The sequence below is a fragment of the Macaca mulatta genome, chromosome 6 (assembly GCF_049350105.2).
Source record: "Macaca mulatta isolate MMU2019108-1 chromosome 6, T2T-MMU8v2.0, whole genome shotgun sequence".
In the NCBI taxonomy this organism is placed as follows: domain Eukaryota; kingdom Metazoa; phylum Chordata; class Mammalia; order Primates; family Cercopithecidae; genus Macaca; species Macaca mulatta.
In genome coordinates this window covers 167637895-167659482 of record NC_133411.1, presented here as the reverse complement: position 1 = coordinate 167659482, position 21588 = coordinate 167637895, and the positions used below count along the sequence as shown (strand labels likewise).

At 38.7% G+C, this 21588-nt stretch overlaps 1 protein-coding gene across 21 annotated transcripts in view; it reads left to right on the top strand.

The window, feature by feature from the left end:
- EBF1 (EBF transcription factor 1) overlaps positions 1–21588 on the top strand; it is a 412068-nt gene that overhangs the window by 326995 nt on the left and 63485 nt on the right. For all 21 annotated transcript variants that reach the window (XM_015141336.3, XM_015141335.3, XM_015141334.3 and 18 more), the window contains one exon: positions 2904–3030. In XM_015141336.3, the coding sequence (XP_014996822.1) occupies positions 2904–3030 (127 nt within the window). The remainder of the gene's footprint in view (positions 1–2903; positions 3031–21588) is intronic.

Sequence of the window (21588 nt, the reverse complement as noted above, 5' to 3'; positions counted from 1 at the left end):
TTTGCATTTCCTGAGCCTAATGCTTTATGCTAAAGCCTCACTCTCAGTCTGTAGTTTCATTGCAGTCATATCTAATCAATTTATAAAGCCCATGAATTTTGTTCCTTGGTATAGCAACTCATACATATTAAGTCCCTATACTTAAAAAGAATCTTCATCCATCTATTTACTAATATATTTCCATCTTTTAAAATTTATTTCCCCTGAGAACAAGGAGTGCAGGTGAAGTGTTAACTGGCTGAAAGTTCTTATCAGTATTATTGTGAGTTAATGGCACTCTATATCCCAAGTACACGTTAAAATTAGAAGCATACCTTCTATTTGAAATATAACAACATGGATCATCCTTTACCAAAAGCATGGCAAAGAACCAGGCAATAAATGAAAAATGGAGACAGCATGGGTACAGAAAACACACACACAGTCCTTGGATCAGAAAAAAACTGAGTTTGTTACTACCTTTAAAAAGTTTCCATATGAACAATTTTTTCTCTATGATTACAAAGGAAGTGTTTGTCCCGTGACTTTTTTGAACTGCATCAGTGTTACCTTTTGCTGTAACTTGCTGTGACAAGGGTAAAGTTGCTTATGCAAGCAACTTAATTTTAAGATTCTGTTTTCTCACCTGAAAAAAAAAGGATAAAAATACAGTCATTGTTCTGACCCATTAGTGTTTGTATGTAAAATATCCAGCAATGTGGTAGATACCACCTGGGTACTCAACAAGTGTTAGTTCCCAACATTGCAGTAACAGTGTCTCAAAAATTAACATGCTCTTGATTTGGGGAAGATCATCTTTCACTGCCCTTCAGAGCCTCTTTCTTATCTTATTCTCTCTATATTATTAAACTCGATTTCCTGATCTCCATGCTTACAGATTACACGAGCAAATTAGAAGGTGCTAAGAACAACAAGAAAAAAAAAAAAAAAGACAAAGAAGCAGAATAAAAGAGAAATAATTTCAAAATCTTAGAAACCTGGAGCCATTTAGTACAGGGATAAATAGCTCTTCATGCCTCAACAGTCATTCAGAGCTTTTTTATATTACAGCAAGATAGAATATAGGGTATTCTAAATGATGATCTTGATTTACCAAGGGTAAGTTAAATTATACACACTTATTTTAAAAAGCATACAATGCATTTTGGAAGAATTAACAATATGAATAGAACTTTTTAAATAATTTTAACTTTTATTTTAGATTTAGGGGGTACAAGCGCAGGTTTGTAACGTGGGCATATTGATGTTGAGGTTTGGGATACGAATGACCCTGTCATCCAGGTAGTGAGCAATGTACAGATAGTTTTTCAATCTTTGTTCCTTTCCTTCCTTCCCCACTCTAGGAGTCCCCAGTGTCTGTAGTTGCCATGTTTATGTCCATGAGTACCTCCCACTTAGCTCCTACTTATAAGTGAGAACATGCAGTATTTGGTTTTCTGTTCCTGTATAGAACAAAATTTTAAGAAACCTTTTTGTGTGTTTTGCTGGGTAAAACCTTAGCCTTTGAAAACACTAAGCCATGGAGATGAACTCAGTCTTCAGGGGTTCCACACAAGCATGGCCTTACTGAAATATCTTTTGTGCATCTTCAGCAAATAAGCCAAGGCTCCATGTATTCTATGGAAGAGGATAAGGCATTTGTAATTGCTAAGTTAAAATGGTTTTATGCAGCTATGACTTTTTCTTTGTTTCAGAAAGCAACATTTGATATAAATTACTTGTGGGCTTTAGCAGTAACAACTTTCTCAAATTATTTTCCCTAGGACTTGGTGTTACAACGGTTTATCCAGTTGGGGGACCCATGGGCTGTATCCAGCCTCTCATGGTGTTATCTGTGATTCTCTGGGAAAAACACTTGAACTGGGCCTGGTTTGCACATTGAAATAAGGAGCCCTTTCTAAGTTATTCCCATGAGAGAACAGCACAAACATGTTAGTTTAAACTCATGTATACTGTATAAATTATCCACTGTATGCAGTGGACTCAATACCGCAAATGTTGAGCTAACTGCATCTGAAAGGAGTCAAAGAGGACACTTGCAGAATCCCATAGAAAGAGAACATGTAGAATCCAGCACCATCAGAGGTCAACCAGTCAAATACCAGGGCTGGATTTTTCAAAGAACCAGATAATGCCAGTTTTATGGCCATTAATAACATTTTAGTTATGTAAACAAAGATAAGAGTAATAAAAAATAAATTCTGCTTCATAGTGTAATCTGATTGCCAGCAGAGTTCAGAAATGAACTTTCTCATTGTGCACGTGGCGTTGCATAATGGACCAGTGATCATTCCGCAGCCTCCTCAGCCTTCCCTTTCCCTTTCCCTTTTATGGAGAGTCCTTAGTTCTGCCAGATCCATAAGCTATTCCAGGGAGGCAGATTCTTTTCTTTCTCCTGTTAAGCTCTTTGATTGTGCCTCTGGTAGTTACCAAATGGTCTTCAGAGGTACTTCATACGTGCACACTGCAGCTAATCAGAGTGCCTTGGCCTACTGTTTCCCTACTTCTGTGTTTTCCACATGTTGACGGGCTCAGTTCAAACACCAGGCCTATCAACTTCTGGAGAGGCATGGCAAAGCTCGGCTCTGATTTGGTCTGCTTCAGAGATTTTCCAAAGGATATCCTGTAGTAGATAAATCATTTCATTAGGCCAGGTTCCCTGTTCAAACCAGGAAGCAGAGGGCCGGCCATGTAGGCAAACCCAGATAATGTCGTTATGGCTGTACTCATAGCATTTGTAAATATTGTTGTCAGTGTCTTTCACGCAGGTTCCATCAAGATTGGATTTAAACATAGACAGCTTAATTATGTGTTTTAAAGCTTTGTTTATGGAGAGCTGTTAGGAAGACTGTGAAGTTTTAAATATTGAAATGACAATTTTTCCCCCCAAATGTCTCCTCCAGTTGATCACTCCTCATGCCATCCGTGTGCAGACCCCTCCTCGGCACATCCCTGGTGTTGTGGAAGTCACACTGTCCTACAAATCTAAGCAGTTCTGCAAAGGAACACCAGGCAGATTCATTTACACAGGTAAGAACCACTGCAGATGGTGAGCACAGAACTGCCTTGGTCCTATGGGGTCTTTCCCCTTGTCTTCTATGTCTAAAAGCATATATTTTATTTTACAATCTAGTTAAAGTCTGCTTTCTTTCTTCATTTTACCATATGTATGAGCAAACATGGTGCTTTTATTATTGTATTAAGATTTCATCTAGGTGTCCATGCTGAATGGCAGGATCTGTTGAAATAACTGATTGGATGCCTAAAGATGCCCCATGAAAAATAAGAGAAGGGGAAAAGAGGTGTAGATAATCCTGAGTTTCTGGATGTTAAGCCACCTTGTTAGAGTTTGTTTGCTTTATGGAGTAGGGTTGTGCTTTCAGGAACAGTACGTCTTTCCTCTAGCCTGTTCACCGCATTTGTATTACATACAATTGGTAGTTTTCATGTTTAATTCTGGGTTGGTGCCTTCTTTCCAAGTATGCTGCATTTTTGTCCTCCCAAAACAGCCTTGGCACATGGATCTGCCTTGTGGCAAGAAGCTGGGGTTTCAGAGTGAATGTGAATTCCCTCCCATCAGACAGACAGAACCAGGCAGCATCGCTGTGGAATTACATCAAGTATAAAGGCTGAATGCCCAATGTGTACTCTAAGAGATCCCTAGATTGTGAAGTGCAAACCAGACACCCAGGGATCGTTTACAATTCACATTCTGCTGCAGTAGGTCTAGGCAGAACCTGAGATCCTGTGGTTCTTAAGAGCTCCCAGGTGAGGCTGATGCTGCTGGTCAAAGAACCACAAGTGCAGTGTGGTTCTGGGTCCTCTGCTTAGTGTCAGTTATCCTTGGATAGTGGTAACTGTCTCCATGAACTGGTCCCAGGTTTCCTTTTCCATTCAGTAAAAGACCACAAGGCCAGACTAAGTACAGAGCGGAAGTTGCTTTCACACAAAGAGATAACAGAGCAGTGACGGGATAACAGTTAACAAATCATAATTATAACAATACAATTAAATGGACGACTTTTATTTTTCTGTAACATTTTACTTCAGAGAATCTTTCCCTTGTATTTCAATATTAGGAGTAAAACCAAACGTACTTCTTAGTCACCCAGTTTCTCTCTCTCTCTCTCTCTCTCTCTCTCTCTCTCTCTCTCTCCCCCTTGAAATTATAAAAACAATTAATGCATCCTGACCCTTGGAAATGCCTCCCAGCCCTTTAAACAAAATGCAGGTTTGGTGCCTGCCTGACGATTAGTTTTAGTTAATTGAAAATTATAGGATTGACCCAAGAGGAAAATTTTGTTTGCACTCCAATCACTTTTACAAATTAAGGAAAATTACCGCAATTTTGTTTAGCTAAGGTTTCACACTGAGTTCAAGAAATTAGCTCAGCCATCCCAACAAAGTCAGCACTTTGTTAGTGAGCACTTGAAAAAATAATAGTCTATCTGGAGTTTTGTGGTGTATACAAACGAAGCATAGAGAAAGCTATGATGCTTTATAGAAGTAGGCCAAGTGTTTTTAATTAGGCTCATTGGTTCAGCATAAGTTTTGAAGAACAATCAAACTAGCAGATTAGCTGTTTCTTTTAAAGCTAGGATTTCTTGCCATTCATTTTTCCCATGAGAACTTCCACATAGCAGTGTGTGTGTGTGTGTGCACGCGCGCGTGTGTGTGTGTTTTACAAGTCTCATTATGGGGCTGCAGGAAAAGGACCAATTGAAACTCCTGATACTGTAACATTCCCCAGCATCATTCCAATGGATGGGAGTTTTTCACAATGTTCCCCACTGAACTCGGTGTTCTGGAACATATTTCAAAACCACAGAGGCCAAATGTTTTCTCTGAGAAGTTTGGACTCTGTTTTTGGCCGAAAACATTAGGCCTCGCTGGCTGCTTATTTACTCAGCTATTAAGAACAAGAAAAGGAGAAGAAAAAGAAGAAAATGCTTGTGTGGTGGGAGGTACAGGAGGCAATCAGGCATGGTTTCCGCTTTGGTGACAACGTCCCTGCCCATTAATGGTTCCATTTTGTGGTCAGGTCTCATTTAGAAGAAATTATTTTTAATCAGTCTTCAACAAAATATCCCCTAGAGCCACCTGGCCATAAAAGTTAGAAAAAAAAAAAAAACCACCCTCATTAAATTACTTAAGTTCTCAAAAGAAAAGAGCTAGCGATCCATCAATATTTGGAGTTTTTTTAAACACTAAAAAAAAAAAAAAAAAAAAAAAATTGCCATCAATTTAAGAAATCACATCTTAGAAAATCTATAGCACACTGGAATTAAGATTAAAGTGTCAGATTTTCAAGTCTAGAAAAGTAGTTAAGGATAAGAGCAATAAGTTGGCGCATATGCACGTGTGTACATCTGTGAGAAATTTAAGGTATGAAAAAATGCTTCTGGTGATCTGGCCTCAAACTGTGGGCACCAGATAAGAAACTTTTTTTTTTTTTTTTTAATTATTCTAGGAGAGAGTTCTAACCTCTCCCCATATTGGAAAAATAAAAATCTGAAGAGATTGGCACAACGATTTCCCCTCTGGTATAGTTACTTGGCTGTTAACAGTTATTATGACATCACATCATTTCTAACGAAAGGGAATCTGTGTTCATTGGTGACCTATGCACGGACCTTTTGATCATTAGCATTAAATGCCTCCACCATGCGTTACTTGTTCATGGCTGGGGCTACTGGCCTCTGTGATTCACTCAGTTTACCTCTGCTGTCACCACTTACTAGTAAGGGTATAGAGATGGCTCATAAAACCTCTCTGTTCTTTGTATCCAAACAACTGCTCGGATCATTGTAAATGTACAGCACCCCTCCTTTGTCCACCCACAGAAGTTCACACTTCATTTTCTTTAACATCCATAGTATTTCAAGATGTGAGACTTGGTTTTCTGGATTGGGTGAGCTAACTCTCTTATTTCTTAGTGAAATATCACTTGGAATTTTTCCCTTGAAAAATATTATTGAGCTGAAAAGTAACACCCCAAACTAAGGCCTTATTGCTGTTTTTAAAGTATGCAAGAGAGAGTTGGCATTTGTAGATGTGAATGTCTCTAAAAGTCGATAACATTAAAAAGAAGAAAAAAGGCAGGAACAGCATGGCCTAATCTATACTAATAAAGGCAGACCTGTTGGGGAGGGAAGAATCTGACGAAGCACAGATTGCCTGCAAGCTGACTCCACTTGTAAGGATGGTAAGCAAGCATACATCTCTCTCTCATCGGTCCTTCAGACCAGAGATGCACGAGGAATCCACAGCTGCTAGTGTGCCATGCCCCTGTGTTTGTCCGATAAGAGTCACAGACTCTGGAAAGTGAATCCTGACTGGATTAGAAGCAGAAAAGCTCACTAGCACTTTCTAGATCTTACTTTATTGTGTCCAGTTATTCTTATGTAAATGTAGGGCAAGGCTGACTTTAGTTTTCAATAAATGCTTTCTAAGAGAAGGAAATACAAATGCTATCTAATCACAGGATTGATTTCAAAGCACTATCATCGTTTCTGGTCAGTCAGTCCAGTGGGAATTAAATCCACTATAACCTCACTGCCATGTAAGGGCTCTCCCTAATACCTTTATTATTCTCACAGCTTGTTTTCTTGAAGTTGTTATGTCTTTAAGTGACTTGGATCCTTTAGAATCGTGATCTCTCCTGCTAGGCCCTAAGTAGTCTTGGAAGCTAATAAAAGACTCTTAGGCACCTTTAGCTGCTTCCTCAAAGTTTTGTAGTTGGTTTTCCTGATGAGAAGTGGCCAATTTCAAATGCATGTTTTGCTTTCATTCTAGTTATTTTTCTGTAAGAGACGTCTCTGTATCTCGAGGAATATGTGACTGGAAGAATGGGCCACCAGGGCAAGGTTTGAGCAGCCTAGGGGTACCCTGAGAGCTGTACACCACCTGACCCCCCAAAAGTTGGTGAAAACCCTGATGAATGATCATCTAACAACTCAGATGTCTGGATAGGTCACTTATCAGATCTTTTCTACCACTGACTTTTCCAATTCTAAACATTTTTCACCCAATTTCCTGTTCCTGTGGAAGGACTAAGCCACATTCCTGTGTATTCGCCTGTGAACTAACTTCAAAATGAGAATTCTTCGTAGAAATACTTCCTGTTTGTACCTTGTGCCCAAAATAACTCCACATCCCTTGCCAATGCATAACACATTGCTTTGCACATAGGAGGGGCTATTTTGTCTGCATATGCTCTGTGGAACTTGACAGCTTTTACTATGACTTAAGTTTTCCGTTTTTTTCTCCCTATCCCTCTTACTTTCTTGTTGCTCTCCCATCTCTCCTATCTCCCTTACTCCTTTCTCTCTCTTTTCTTTACTCCCCTTATCCTTTCCTCCCTCACTCCTAAGGGGATAGTACCTCGCATACTGATTGAGTGCTTAGGTTCAAGATGATGGATATAGATTGAATTCTCAGATCTACCATTTACTAGAGAGGTTATCCTTGGGACATCATATGATGCCTCTAAACCACAGTCACTTTATCTTTATAAGGAAATAATAATATACCTTGCTGGGGTTGTTTTTAGGATCAGGGAAACATATGTAAAGTTTTAGGATCACGGAACTGTATTTAGCATGAGGCTAGATACTAGTAGTTTCCATTAATAAATGGTGCCCACTATGATTCATTCCTTTGTTTCTGAGCCCCTACCAGGAATAACTATTTTCCATGGATTGTTTATCATCCTTGTCCTCTTCCTAGAAATCTAAGAAATGTCTTTTGGGATTTTTAGTAACACAACTATAGGTATCAGTTTAAAGAAACAACACCCATCAACCCCAAATAAAAGGAGCAAAGTGTAAACAAAGTAGCAAGAAAAAGAAATGCATAAGTGTAAATGTAATAATTTGCTTAAAACAAATATTTTCGCAGGAATGCATCACACAGCTAATAAGTTCTCTGGTGTTAACGTTTTTAGAGAATGACACATGCTTGTTCTCTTATTTCTATCTCAGCCCCTCCTCTGGAGGTCCTAGCAACAGGAGTACAGCCTATCACCAACTCTCTTCAAAAGTATTTAGGTTATAATCAGCTTCAACTCCAGCTTCCAGAGTTTTCACCAGAAAGCTGTTTCTCATTCTTGGAAACCTCCTCCACAAAATGAAGGCTGCCACTTTGGGCTTGAACAAAGTCATCAGTTTTAGGGAAGAAGTGGAGAGTTTGCACCTAATGGATCTCCTGCAATTTAGCCTTTTCTTACATAAATTCTTCATTACAGTACACTTCTGAAAAGCCACTTTCATGTCATTACCCTGTGGAGAAACCTTCCCTCTTTGCTCACTGTATGTAAGATGTAGCCCAAGTCCCGATGTTTGGCTCACTGTGCTCTGGGGCTAGGGCTTATGATGCTCCAGTCAAACCGGTTTCCTTGCTGTGCCTCCAGCTCACTTTAGCTACTTTGGATATGGTGATTCACCTGAAGGATCCAGTTCAAACTCTTACCTCTCTGAAGTGTTCTCAGACCACCTGGGTATAGTATACTGAACCCTGGGCTGACAGCAATGAGTCTTGCGTTGTATCCCAGCTTTGCTACTCACTGGCTGTGAGACCTAGGACAAGTTGCTTACAGGCTCCGGAACTGACTTTGGTCCTCCCTGTAACTCATCTTGATTGACTGGGAGAGTCTCTGTCCTTGAATCTCTTTTGCTCCATGTGCTAAAACCATCCCATTCATCATTCACTTCCTTTTGTCCTTAGCTCTCTTGTTCTGTTTGTAGACAAATCATAAAAAGTCCACAAGCTTCATGAAGAAAGAGAAACTCTTCCTCAATCTTATTTTATATACTATGTTGAAGCGATTTGGCTCAGCATTTTACTTGCAATAGGTGCTAATAATTGATTGACATATTGCCCAGGATCAATGGGTCTTCATTGATTTTTGTGCTCTGGATAATATGGAATGTAAATAAGAGCTGTTAATTAAGAATCTGTCCCTTTCTACTTGAAGTTTTACATTCATAGAAGATAGTTTGTTTAAATGAAAAAATGAGATTTGGCTTATAAATACTTTTCATTTTCTTTTCTGTAAAATGGAGCTATTTTAATAGTACCTTCATCTAAGGAGTAAAAGTGTTAATGTATGTAATGCAATCCTGACAGTACCTGGTCCAGTATGAGTGCTCCCCAAAAGTAAGTGAGAAAAGCAGATAGGGGGTATATATTTTTTTGAAAATCCAAAAACCTAGTCATTAGAGTTTGATGTTATGTATGTGCCAGCTTTGATTATGATTAAATACATTGTTTCTTTCTAGGCATTAAGAATAGGAATAAAAATACCTGTGTCCTGTTCTGATTTTACCACTTCCTTTTGTTACTTCATTCATTCACCTCACAAATGTTTGTGGATTGCCTGTCCTATTCTAGGCAATGTTCTAAAGCAGTTCTAGGCCAAGTCCTAAAACAGTGTTGAGCAAAACCAGACACAATCCCTGTTTTCTTTATTTTAAAGACTAAGAGGAAAATGGATGTTCATAAGTTTACTATTTCAAACCTGGTACGTGTCCAGAAAGACAGAAATAGTGCTTTTGATCAGCACATAATAAAGGAGCCCTGACCAGTCAGTGAGAGATATTTCTCTACAGAAAAAATCACATGAGCTGAAGTTTGAAGGATGACAAAGAGCTAACCCAACAATCATTGAAGGGTGAGGGTAGCATGGGGTTGGGGAATGAGTCTTCCAGCAGAGGGAGCAAATGAAAAGGCCCTAGATGGGAGGAAACACGGTGCCTTGGAAGACTGTAAGAATTGTCGGCCGGGCGCGGTGGCTCAAGCCTGTAATCCCAGCACTTTGGGAGGCCGAGACGGGCGGATCACGAGGTCAGGAGATCGAGACCATCCTGGCTAACACGGTGAAACCCCGTCTCTACTAAAAAATACACAAAAAAAAAAACTAGCCGGGCGCGGTGGCGGGCGCCTGTAGTCCCAACTACTTGGGAGGCTGAGGCAGGAGAATGGCGTGAACCCGGGAGGCGGAGCTTGCAGTGAGCTGAGATCCGGCCACTGCACTCCAGCCTGGGCGGCAGAGCGAGACTCCGTCTCAAAAAAAAAAAAAAAAAAAAAAAAAAAAAAAAAAAAAAAGAATTGTCATGAGGCTGACAAATCAAGAGGGAGGAGGAGAACTGTGAGAGAGAAGGCTGTGAGAAGTAGGCAGGGACACGTGTATGTAAAACCTTATAAGCCGTGGGGAGGAGTTTGGTTGTTACCTTAAGAACAATGGACAGCTTTGAAGTGTCTGAAACGACAGGTGGATGTGACCAGGTTTACATTTTGGGAACAAACTAACTCTGGCTTCAAGAAGCATAGGAGACCAGAATGTATCTTGGAAGACCTCTTAGGAGGTCGTTGCAGTAGTCTGGGAAAGAGGTTTGGTGACTTTGATTTGGGTGGCAATCAGTGGAGATGGAACGGAGTGAGAGGAATCAAGAGGAATTTAAGAGGAAAAATGGAAAGGACTTTGAGATGGGTTAGATGTGGGGATGAGGGAGACAGAGGGGTTAAAGCTGCTAGATTTTCGTCTTCCTCAACTTAATGGTAGGGCCATCATTTTCTGTGCATCCCAAGGATCTTGTGAGTATCAATGAAAAAATGGCCATGAAAATATTTTGCTCAGTGTAATATTCTATACATATGTTAATTGTTATAAAGACAAGCCTCAGCAAACTCAGGAAGAATTGGAGAAAGGAAGGCAAGAATGTTTTTCTTTTTTGTCAGATTGTTTTCACTTAGGATTCAGCCGAAAGAGGGCTGGGTAATGAATACTCTGCCTAAGCAGACTCTGCCTTAGCAGTGTCCTAATTGGAATAGACCCAACAAGAAAGAAAAATTCACAGGCTGCTCCTGTCCACATGTCTTAAATATGACTCCAAATGAACCATTTACACACAAAGAAAAGAATTCAAGGCAGAGGGAGTGTTTATTCTTTTTGCTTTTGTGATACAAAGGGTAGGTCCCAAGCTTCTTTATTTTCCCCCCGACAAAATATGATTTTTCCTGATGAGATGTATGCTGATGTGATCAGTGATTCTGAATCTGCTGGCATTTGTACAGTTAAATACTGTTGGTGCCATAATGGGAACAACAACAACAACAAAGTCACTGAAAGTAACCATTGTACTTCTGTGACAGCTATAGAATGAGAGCCGTTTCTGCAAAGAATAAAGCTGGTCTGAAGGAAGCATATTATTTTGCATATTTTACATATATACTTTCCAAGAAATATGACCTTTATTTCCTATTTGGAGTGGAGTGTAATCAGGACTTGAGTAGCTAGTATAACAGGATCATTAAAAGGGATATTTTCACTGACATTAGAGGTCTAAATAGCCACGAGGCCTTATATACAACCTTGGCTTTTTCCTGTCTACCCAGAGTTAATAAGTGATAAGGCCAGGAGAGAGATAAATCACAGAAATCCCTGTCCAAAGAAAACATATTGACTACAGCCAAGCAAATAACAGACCATAACCAACGGTGCCATTCATCATTCATGTAATAGGGATATAAAGTATTTCCTACCAATGAAACCGTATAGTAGGAAGAGGCAGATAAGCTCGCCCAATCTAAGGCATGAGATTTGGTTATTAAGGAACATGAACTATTTGTCACATGGCTTTAATCTTTAAGATGTGTTGCCATTTCTAAACTATAAATTTCTGGTAAGGGATTAGAAAGCTATTAACAATAAAGGTAGGAACTGAGCTGTATATGTATTCTTGCCAATGTAATGCAACACTGTAAAGTTTTGAACCTCTAATCTTTTTAGTATGATATAACATGATTTGGTTTTCAAAGCCAATAAACTACTTGGAAGTATTCAAGCTTTTTTTTTTTTTTTTTTTTTTTAAACCGAGCATCATGATAAATTAACCCTTCAGCGTTTGACTATATATCTTGAAACTTCCTCTAATATTGTGGAATAGGAGGAGGAAGCGGAACTCTAAATTTCTTTTCCTCTTTTCCTAAGATGTATTCCAAATGTTTGATGGAGGATTATTCGTTTTTCTTTTTTTTTTTTTTTGAGGCGGAGTCTCACTCTGTCGCCCAGGCTGGAGTGCAGTGGCCGGATCTCAGCTCACTGCAAGCTCTGCCTCCCGGGTTTACGCCATTCTCCTGCCTCAGCCTCCCGAGTAGCTGGGACTACAGGCGCCCGCCACCTCGCCCAGCTAGATTTTTTGTATTTTTTTTAGTAGAGACGGGGTTTCACCGTGTTAGCCAGGATGGTCTTGATCTCCTGACCTCGTGATCCGCCCGTCTCGGCCTCCCAAAGTGCTGGGATTACAGGCTTGAACCACCGTGCCCGGCCTATTCGTTTTTCTTATCTGTGTTTGCAGTGATGTGGATGCCAGTCCTGTTCATTGTTAAAGTTAACCGAGAGACGTGGAACCCACTAGGGCATTCACTCTTGTTTTTCAGTCTTTATTGCAAAGTTATACATATTGATTTCAGATCATTTAGGAAGCACCAATAAAACATAATTAAAATATTATTGAAATTGCCTACCTTCCTACCAGTTTCTTCTACATAAACACTCAGTAAACATGAGCTATTAATATTGTTTAATGATATATATTTTGCGGTATTTTTCCTATGCATATATCTGACTTATTACCATAATAGAGTTACATCTTATATCATAGTTTTTTCATTTGAAAATACATAAATATTAGGGAGTTATGAATTTAAAACAACTTTTAGTCATTGATAATCCTCTTATGCCCCAGCAGAATCTTATAATGAGATATATCATTATCTTCATGTTAAAGCATAGCCACCTGGAATTTGGGTTCTCCTCTCTTTTTCTTTCTGAAAAACCCACAGCACAGGGTCAATAAGTCCTACACATGGATTATCTGGGGTCAGGATCTGAAATTTATCAGCCATCCCCAACTGAGTGGGTGTGTGTTGCTCCAAGGACCCGATGTCCTGAGAGCTTGGGACCACCTCCCAAAAGAATTTAGCTATATAGTGTGGCACTGCTTCTGTTTTCGAGCTGAACAACCTCCAAGGTAAGTGGATTCCATAATCACGCTGCCCAGCTTCCTGGGACCCACCACGTGCTGTGCTTTTTATAAGTTAAAATGGAACTCATCTAAAACCCTAATGATATCTGAAACGTAATCAAATCCAAAATTGTAACAAAATGTAGGTAAATGTAAGTCCCTCTCTGATCCTCTGTGGCTAGCAGCATTTCCTGCTAGAGCTTTGAGTTCCTCCTTTCTCTCCCCGCTCTTCTGGTTTTCCACTTCAGTGGGCTTTTGACATTTGTTGACTTTTCTCCTGTTATTCTCTCCTATTCCACACCTTTTTTTTTCACACGAACTCTATCTTTTCTCTCAGTCTTCTTGTTCTCTACAATTGCTAAATGTAAAGGAATCCCCCACCCCCACCCCCTGTGCCACCCCTGAGAATCTGTAAAGACAAGCTCTATTATTAGCCTATTTTTAAGACCAAAAATCTCAGGTGAAGTGACTTCCTGGGTTATTTAGTAAGTGGAGGAGCCAGGACTTGGACCCTGGTGAAGGGTACCAGAGCCTGCGCTGAGTAAGCCTCCTGGCATGCTACTTTACCTTGTTAATTTATGGAATTACCTGATTCCCTGAAATTAGGTTGTTGGTGATGGGAGAGGGGGGGTTATTTATAGGACACATTGAGTTCTGACAGGAACTGGAGCCTTAAATATTTTAACCAAATTATATAATTGTGAACATAATGCATACTTATATGGAAGATTTTTAAAATACAAAAACGTATGAAATAATGATTATCCATTATTCTATCCCTCAGGGATAATCACTGTTAATGTTTTTGAGTACTTACTTCTAATATAGAAACCATATAGAAGGAAGAGGCAGATAAGCTCTCACAATCTAAGGCATGAGATTTGGTTATTAAAGGACATGAACTATTTGTCACATGGCTTTAATCTTTAAGATGTGTTGTCATTTCTCAACTATAAATTTCTGGTAAGGGATTGGAAAACTATTAACAATAAAGGTAGGAACTGAGCTGTATATGTATTCTTGCCAATGTAATGCAACACTGTAAAGTTTTGAACCTCTAATCTTTTTAGTATGATATAACATGATTTGGTTTTCAAACCCAATAAACTATTTGGAAGTATTCAAGGGTATTCAGAGAAGGTACTAAATAATACTCCTACATTTTTATCAGTGAGTCAAAATAGGTTTATATAGTTTTGCATCCTGCTTTGTTGTTTATATTATACACTAAACATTTCCTCTGTTAGTTCAAATTCTCCCTGAATGCATTTTAGTGGGTGTATAATAGTCCATCTGATGGCTGCACCATAATTTGCTTCCTCATTCGTCTATCATTGGACAGCCATATCTTTTCTTTTTAAAGAATTTTTAACATCATTTATGCCAGAATATAGTGTGATTCTAAATATAAGGTGTTCTCCCTTTTTTTCTAGTGAAGTTTTGAGCTTCCAGGGCAAGTTAACCATATACATATTTATAGATAACAATATATTATCAAATGTCTACTTACAGTATTTCACATGTAAGTTTTGTTACTTGTACATATCTACTATCACATAATTTACAACATTTACAAATATAACTTCTGCATTTTGGGTTTCCACCATTAATCAAACTTTTTCTACTCATTTTTTCCATCAGTTTTTTTTTTAAATCAAAGTCAGAGCCATTTTTCTCCCATTATAGTCTCTTCTAAGTTGTTTGTGATACACGTCTTTTTAAATCTATGCATGGTGCTTTCACTGGAAATTTTTTTCTAAGCCGTAACCATTAGCAATATTTTAAAAACCGATATTTAAAAGGCTTGTTTTGAGGAATATTTATAATGATGAGAGGTCAGTCTCCTTAAAAATCTACTAAATTTATATTAACTTTCTACTCCTTTTTGTCTTGACTGACTCCTGCACCTCTGTAAACATTATTAAACCACCATTGATGATGATTATTTCATGCCCCCACCAATTTAAAGTAACATAATTGAGAAAGCATCTTGCCAAAGGAGAGATTTAAAAATACTCAAATATTTAATGAGAGAACTTTTTTGGAGGGCAGGGGATCTGCCCATATGTAGTTCAGCATGTTGATATTTCTTTCCTGTTGCTGGGTCCTCAGCCCTGTGCAATCCTTGGTGTGAGTTCAATTATCTGTACCACATAGTATTTTTGACTTGAGTAAAGTATGCTCACCCTTTTACGTGGGCCTCATATTATTCAAGGTACTGAAAGTGCAGGTGGAAACCATCCCATTAATATCAGACCTGAGGTTTTCTGCAGTATCTCTCAATGGTGAGAGGTAGACAGAAACTGGTACTCCCTAAATCATGAGCAGAAACAACAACAGAAGAGCAGACTTCCCCTCATACCCACTGCTGTTTGACCTGGCACATGTAATTGTTCATCTTTTTCCTGTTAACATCAACTGTGGTTAACTTCTTTACATCACGGGTGGAAGGCCTCACTTGCTAGGCAGAGCCACCTGGGATCAACCTCGGTGGTTAGCTGCAGGAAGCACCAACTCCCATTCAATATGGAATTAATTTAGATCTTTGTTTAATGTCAAAAATATATTCACATTTAAGTATCTGCACAGAATATGGCCTTCCCATTCTACACACGTTCATCATTTCCTTTTAGTTTTAATTGATTTTTAAAATAGTCAATGAGGCCAGGATGACTCTTTGAGCTTGTAGGGAGGTTTAGATGAAGGGGTGTCTCTGAATAATCTGTTTTCAGCAAGCTTATAATTCTCTACTTTTTTTTTTTTTTTTTTTGAGACGGAGTCTAGCTCTGTTGCCCAGGCTGGAGTGCAGTGGCCGGATCTCAGCTCACTGCAAGCCCCGCCTCCCGGGTTCACGCCATTCTCCTGCCTCAGCCTCCCGAGTAGCTGGGAGTACAGGCGCCCGCCACCTCGCCCGGCTAATTTTTTTTTTGTATTTTAGTAGAGACGGGGTTTCACCGTGTTAGCCAGGATGGTCTCGATCTCCTGAACTCGTGATCCGCCCGTCTCGGCCTCTGAAAGTGCTGGGATTACAGGCTTGAGCCACCGCGCCCGGCCTCTACTTTTTTAAGACTAGAAAAATGAAACATTTGCACTCGTTAGTTCAGAAGACATAGGAGGGTTATCTAAAGGTTTAGAAATTTTCCTTAATAAAATTACTAGCATCAAAGCAAAAAAATTGTGATTTACTGGAATGTTCTATATTGGGGGTCAAAGTACAGGCCTGACTACTGACACTATGTGTCTTTTCTTCATCTTAATTTTTGTAGAAACAAGTAAATTTACTTAAATGCATTTTTATAGTTGACCAAGCCTTTCTCATTCATCAGTTCTTTTTTGTTCTTTATGAGGAAAGACAGGTATTTTTAGCCCCATTTTCAGGTGTAAAAATGAGGTGTAGAAAGAAGTGAAGTGGTTCATTTATGGTCATTTAAGCCATCTAGTGATGGGTCTGATATCAGATCTGTATTCCTCCAGGTAGTTGATTATACCTTTCAATATCTTAGATTTTTACACCTACTAAATGGACTTACCCCAGTTTTACTCCACTTTTTAGTTTTCTATGAACATAATTCACTAATTAGACTGGGGGCTTCTAGAACCCCAAGCTACCTCCCCAGCATTGACACTTTGAGTACATGTAGTTCTTTTATTTTATTGACAGCACTATCACCAGCTGATACAATCTGAATTATTTCTTTCCTTCATTGTGTGTAGCCTGTGTCTCTCACTAGAATATAAGCTTCCTGAAGGCGGTTCCTTGTCTTTCTCAACCAATGTATTCACAATGCCCAGCATGGAGTGAGACACAATAAATATTAGTCAAATCAATGCATAAAAAATGTGTGAAGGAATGATTGACAAATCTGACCATAAATATATGGGATGTGAGTCTTCAAGATAATCTAGTTGTCCAAATTATTGATGTCTTTATAGATGGTGAAAACAAGGCTTAAAGAGTTTTAGAGACTTGGCTAAAGTCCCTCAGTTAGTGGTAGATATTTACACCAGATTCCTTTTCTTCCACCTATCAGCCAAGAGCTTGTGTCCACACTACGTGTATTTTCCTTAGACTCAACTAGTTATAAAGAAACTGTATGACTATAGATCTCTAGAATCATGACAGATCCCAATTTGAATCCTGGCCCAAATTCTTACTAGTTTCTTAACTATTCTGAGACTCCGTTTTCTCATCTGCAAAATGGGAATGAGAATATATCACAGGACTGCTGTGAGGATTTGATAAGGTCATGCATATAAAAAGCTTAGTACAGTGTATGGCATATAGTAAGTGCCTGATTAATGGTGGATCTTATCAAAATAGTATCCAAGAGAACATTGTCCTGTAATTCTGAGTTTTAGAAATGGAAAGGTCCTCAGAGATAGCCTGGACCAACCCTAACGTTTTGTAGAGGAGGTAACTGAGGCCTAGATAAGGGAAGGGTCTTTCCCAAACCAACACAGGATGAATTTGCTTAAAAAACCAGAGCAGATCACATATAAATGGATTTACTAATTATTTTGTGAATAATTCCCAAGTATGCAAATATATAAAGACATAACATTTTTGAATGTATATGAAAATCAATCAGCAAACATCACCATGGTCATTTGATAAACTCTCTTAAATTCTCTAAGTTCATGAATCTTTGAGTAAACTCTCAAGGAAAGGGTGAGGTGGTATAGATGCTTAATTCCTTGGGCCTTCCAATATGTGATATGTTTACATAAAGGGTGTCATGGACATCATTATTCTGATCTGTTTACATGCTGTTCTGTCTGTTGACAAAAAGGAAGGGGCTTTTCTTGATCTCTGAGTAAATCAAAGCCCCGCAGAAAAGCCAAGTGCCATTTTCACCGTGGGTGAAGTGGAATTATGCAGTTTAAGGGCATGTCCTTTATCTCATCTTTTTGTGGGAGCCCAGCTTAAGAGCAGGGCATGTCGGACACCAGCACATTGTTGGAAGACCTCATTGGAACTGGTGGATCATATTCCCTGGGTCCATTTGGGGAAGGACTTAGTGGGGTCCACCCAAATATACTGTCCCTGCTGCACTTTTATAATCTAATGCCCAGTGGAGACTTTTGGTGAAATTGCCTCTTGGCCACAAAATGTCTGTGGACCCTCCTTTGTGCCTCAGTCCCTTGGTGGTCCTTGAGGAGATAAGATGTAAAAGCCTTTATTTGGTGATCTTCTGCTTAGTGGGTTTAGAAGCAAACCATCAAGGGCCAATGAGAGAGAACTACTTGGAAGATGATGGTCATCAGGGATAAGATTAAAACCTGCCTGAGAAGAGATCTGTGCTGTGTGCCTGGCTCAGTGAAGTGTGTTGGTTACTGTTTGATGCCAGACAGGCAGGTTGACTGGCTGACGATGAATGAGTCCAGAAAGTGTTGTTAGGCTTGTACTGCAGTTAGAGGCGAGGAGGGTATCATTCAATGTATCCGTGGCATATCCCAATTCATAAAAAAAAAATCAAGATTGTATTACATAAGGGATTTCTGCTCTAAACCTTATTTGGGGCTTGTGTTGGGATTCAAATAAAAGATTTTGTTTTCAGGCCTTCCTGAAAAGGCACTCAATTATTGGTGAAAAGCCAAAAAGGATCAGTTGTCCATTGATGCTACAGGTAGTGAGTAGAGTAAAAACTAAATTATATCTATTCCCCTTTTCCAACTGCAGCTAATTAAGGGTAGCTCATTTAAAAACAGACCTAATTTAATCTCTAATATAAGTATTCAATTAAAGTTGTTCCCACTGCTTTCTTCTCAGAAGGCTGCTTTATACATTTATATATGATGCATTTATGGTGTGAATCCTTCTAAGGATCCAGGTGGTAATAGGAAAGTGCTTTCAGGACTTCCTAATTGCCCAAATTAAATAATATGTATGTAAACGGAGATTGGGGTATAAATTGTGCACTGCAATGCTACAAGGAATTGAGCCCCTATATCCTGCTATCTTTCAGCCAATCAGAATCAAGTGCTCCCCATTTTATTCTGTACTACTTAGAATAGTTTATTGCATTATTAAATACATGTTACAAGAAGCACATTGTTGTTTAAGACTCATTGATTTAAGTAGAACTATTCTTATAAAGTTCCATAGGCTTTTACATAAAAAGAGAAGAGCCCATATAAAATTATAAAACCTTAATGTAATAAAATAGCCTATAATATAATATTCTCCCATTTTCTGAAGAAATTGCCAAAAAATTTTAATGAGTTTATTAGAACTACTGTTTGTGAATCCTGGGATGTCATGTCTAATTAGACTTAATGGATTTAAGTATTTCTTTAATGAAATCTCTAGCTTAACTCACCAGGATTATACTCCTTGTCCTCCTGCCCTTAAAATGATTTTACTTTATTTTTATTTTGGGTGGCATTAAAAAGAAATGAAAGACTATGATTCTGCCTCATTCTCAGATGGATATAGTGAAAAATACAGTGCTTATTATGAAGTTAATGTGAATTACCATGTAATTACCACTGGCTGCACTGTAATGATTATTTAGTTACCACTGAGCATTCTCTGCCAAATAACACACATTATTTCATAGGAAGCGTAGAATTAACTCAAGTCATCCCGGAACTCAGGGAGAGAGTATATTCCTGATCTCTTTCATTGAGTGTAGGCACTGCTAATGTTAACATCTAAATAATCAAGCTTGGAGCAAACCGACAGCAGAACAGGATATGAGTTTACATGATTTGATTTGCTGATGTTTTAAACACTTAGCAAGAGACAGCTATAGAAGCCAATTAAATCTCTCCAAGGTGCATAGAGTTATCTCCTTTGTGAGAAACAATTTAAGGGAATTGCATTGGCCCTTTAACTGAGGGGAGAAAAAGCATTAGGAATGAAATTTCAGATGCAAAGTGCTGATCAATCCTGCCTCCTTTTGTGTTTTTCAGCTTTGTGCTGTTTGGGCTGTTGCTATTTTAAAGGATTTGCACTTTTATTTTGCAAGCACAGGGTTATGTTAAACTTTTCTTTGGCTATTGATTATGACGTGCTTTAAACAAGGCATTGTGTCTAAAAGAGTAAAACAAAAGCAAAAACAAAAAACATGTCAGTACATTCTGTCCCTTTCAGATACTGCATCTTATTTAGTGTACCGGAATTCCCAGTTTAAAGTAATCACAAAATTTATGGAGAAACGGATAAAAAAGGTTGTAAAATATCGATTTGAGGAAAATAATAACACAACTCATCTATAATAAGAAGAAAAATGAAGCAATAATTCAGGGGGTATCGAGCGGCTTGCTGCTGGGAGTATTGATCCAGTCCTTTACGGTATAAGATCGCACCTGAGATTGCTCTGAAAGAAAGAACAGCATTCCTTCGCTCATTATTTCTTAGATACTATCGCCTTGTTACATGGGTCCTGCAGAGTTGGAATAGTTGCGGCTGGGAGAGTGGGACCTGCAATAATAATAATAAATAAATAAATAGCTCAGAAATCTATATTGCCTTAAAGCCACCGTGCCTGGTCTTAATAACACATTGGCTCTGGTTTTATAAGTTCTTCATTGCCTTACAGTAGCTAATGACAATTCCTATGTTGTGTGGTTCATTTAGGGGCTGAACAGATCTTCATCTTATATAATGGGTTCTCGTGTTTGGAAGGAATTCCTGTCTTGGCTGTTGTATTTCTTGTTAAGTCACTAAATTGAAAACAATACATTTATGCCACGTCGGGCCACGGAAAATGTTGGCGTTTGCTTTAATGCGGCATTGTTTTACATTTTAAGACAATTTTTGGACTTGGCAGGACTATGATGGTTCCTGAGAGAAATATTTAAATAAATTTGGCCTCAAACTTCGAAATTCAAGTTCATAAGTCATGAATTTCTGATTTGTGATAAACGTGAATTTATTAATTCACCCATAATTTCTAAAGTCTTAAAGAACAAATCTACTTGGCAATGTACTATCATCACAGTGAGGCCTTAAAACGGCAGACTATTTCATTCCCGAAAAATTCTAGGTTCTTTTCAGACTTTAAGATGCTCTTGCAAGTAGTATTGAAGAAACAGGAATATTTTGCTCTCACTTTTTTTTTTTTTTTTTGAGGGGAGGGTGCAATAATATTCAAATTCCAATTTAAAACATTTTGCATAGCTATTATGTTCCAGGCATTTTCTATGTTCTGTGACCCAGAAAGGTGAGGTTCTTGTCCCCAAAACACCTATATTCCAGTGAGAGAAGGAAGGCAATACACAAGAGGCAGAGAAGATAATAATCAGATTGGCAAAAGTGTTAAGAAAGAAATAGGGAGGATGATCTGGTACAGTGCAATGAAAGGAGCTAGAGGACTTCTTTAGACAGCCATGTGTACCTTAGAATTTGTACAGTATACAAATGGATAGCACTGTAAGCCCTCACAGCATCACCCGGGTATACTTGTTTTTATTTCCAAGCATCTGTGGACTTTCCCCAGTGCTCATGCTATGCTATCATTTGCCCAGAAGATTCACTCTCCCTATCCCATCCCCCAGCCACTCTGTGATCATTATCTAGAAATATGAGCTGTACCAGCTGACTATGTTCTCAGCAGAT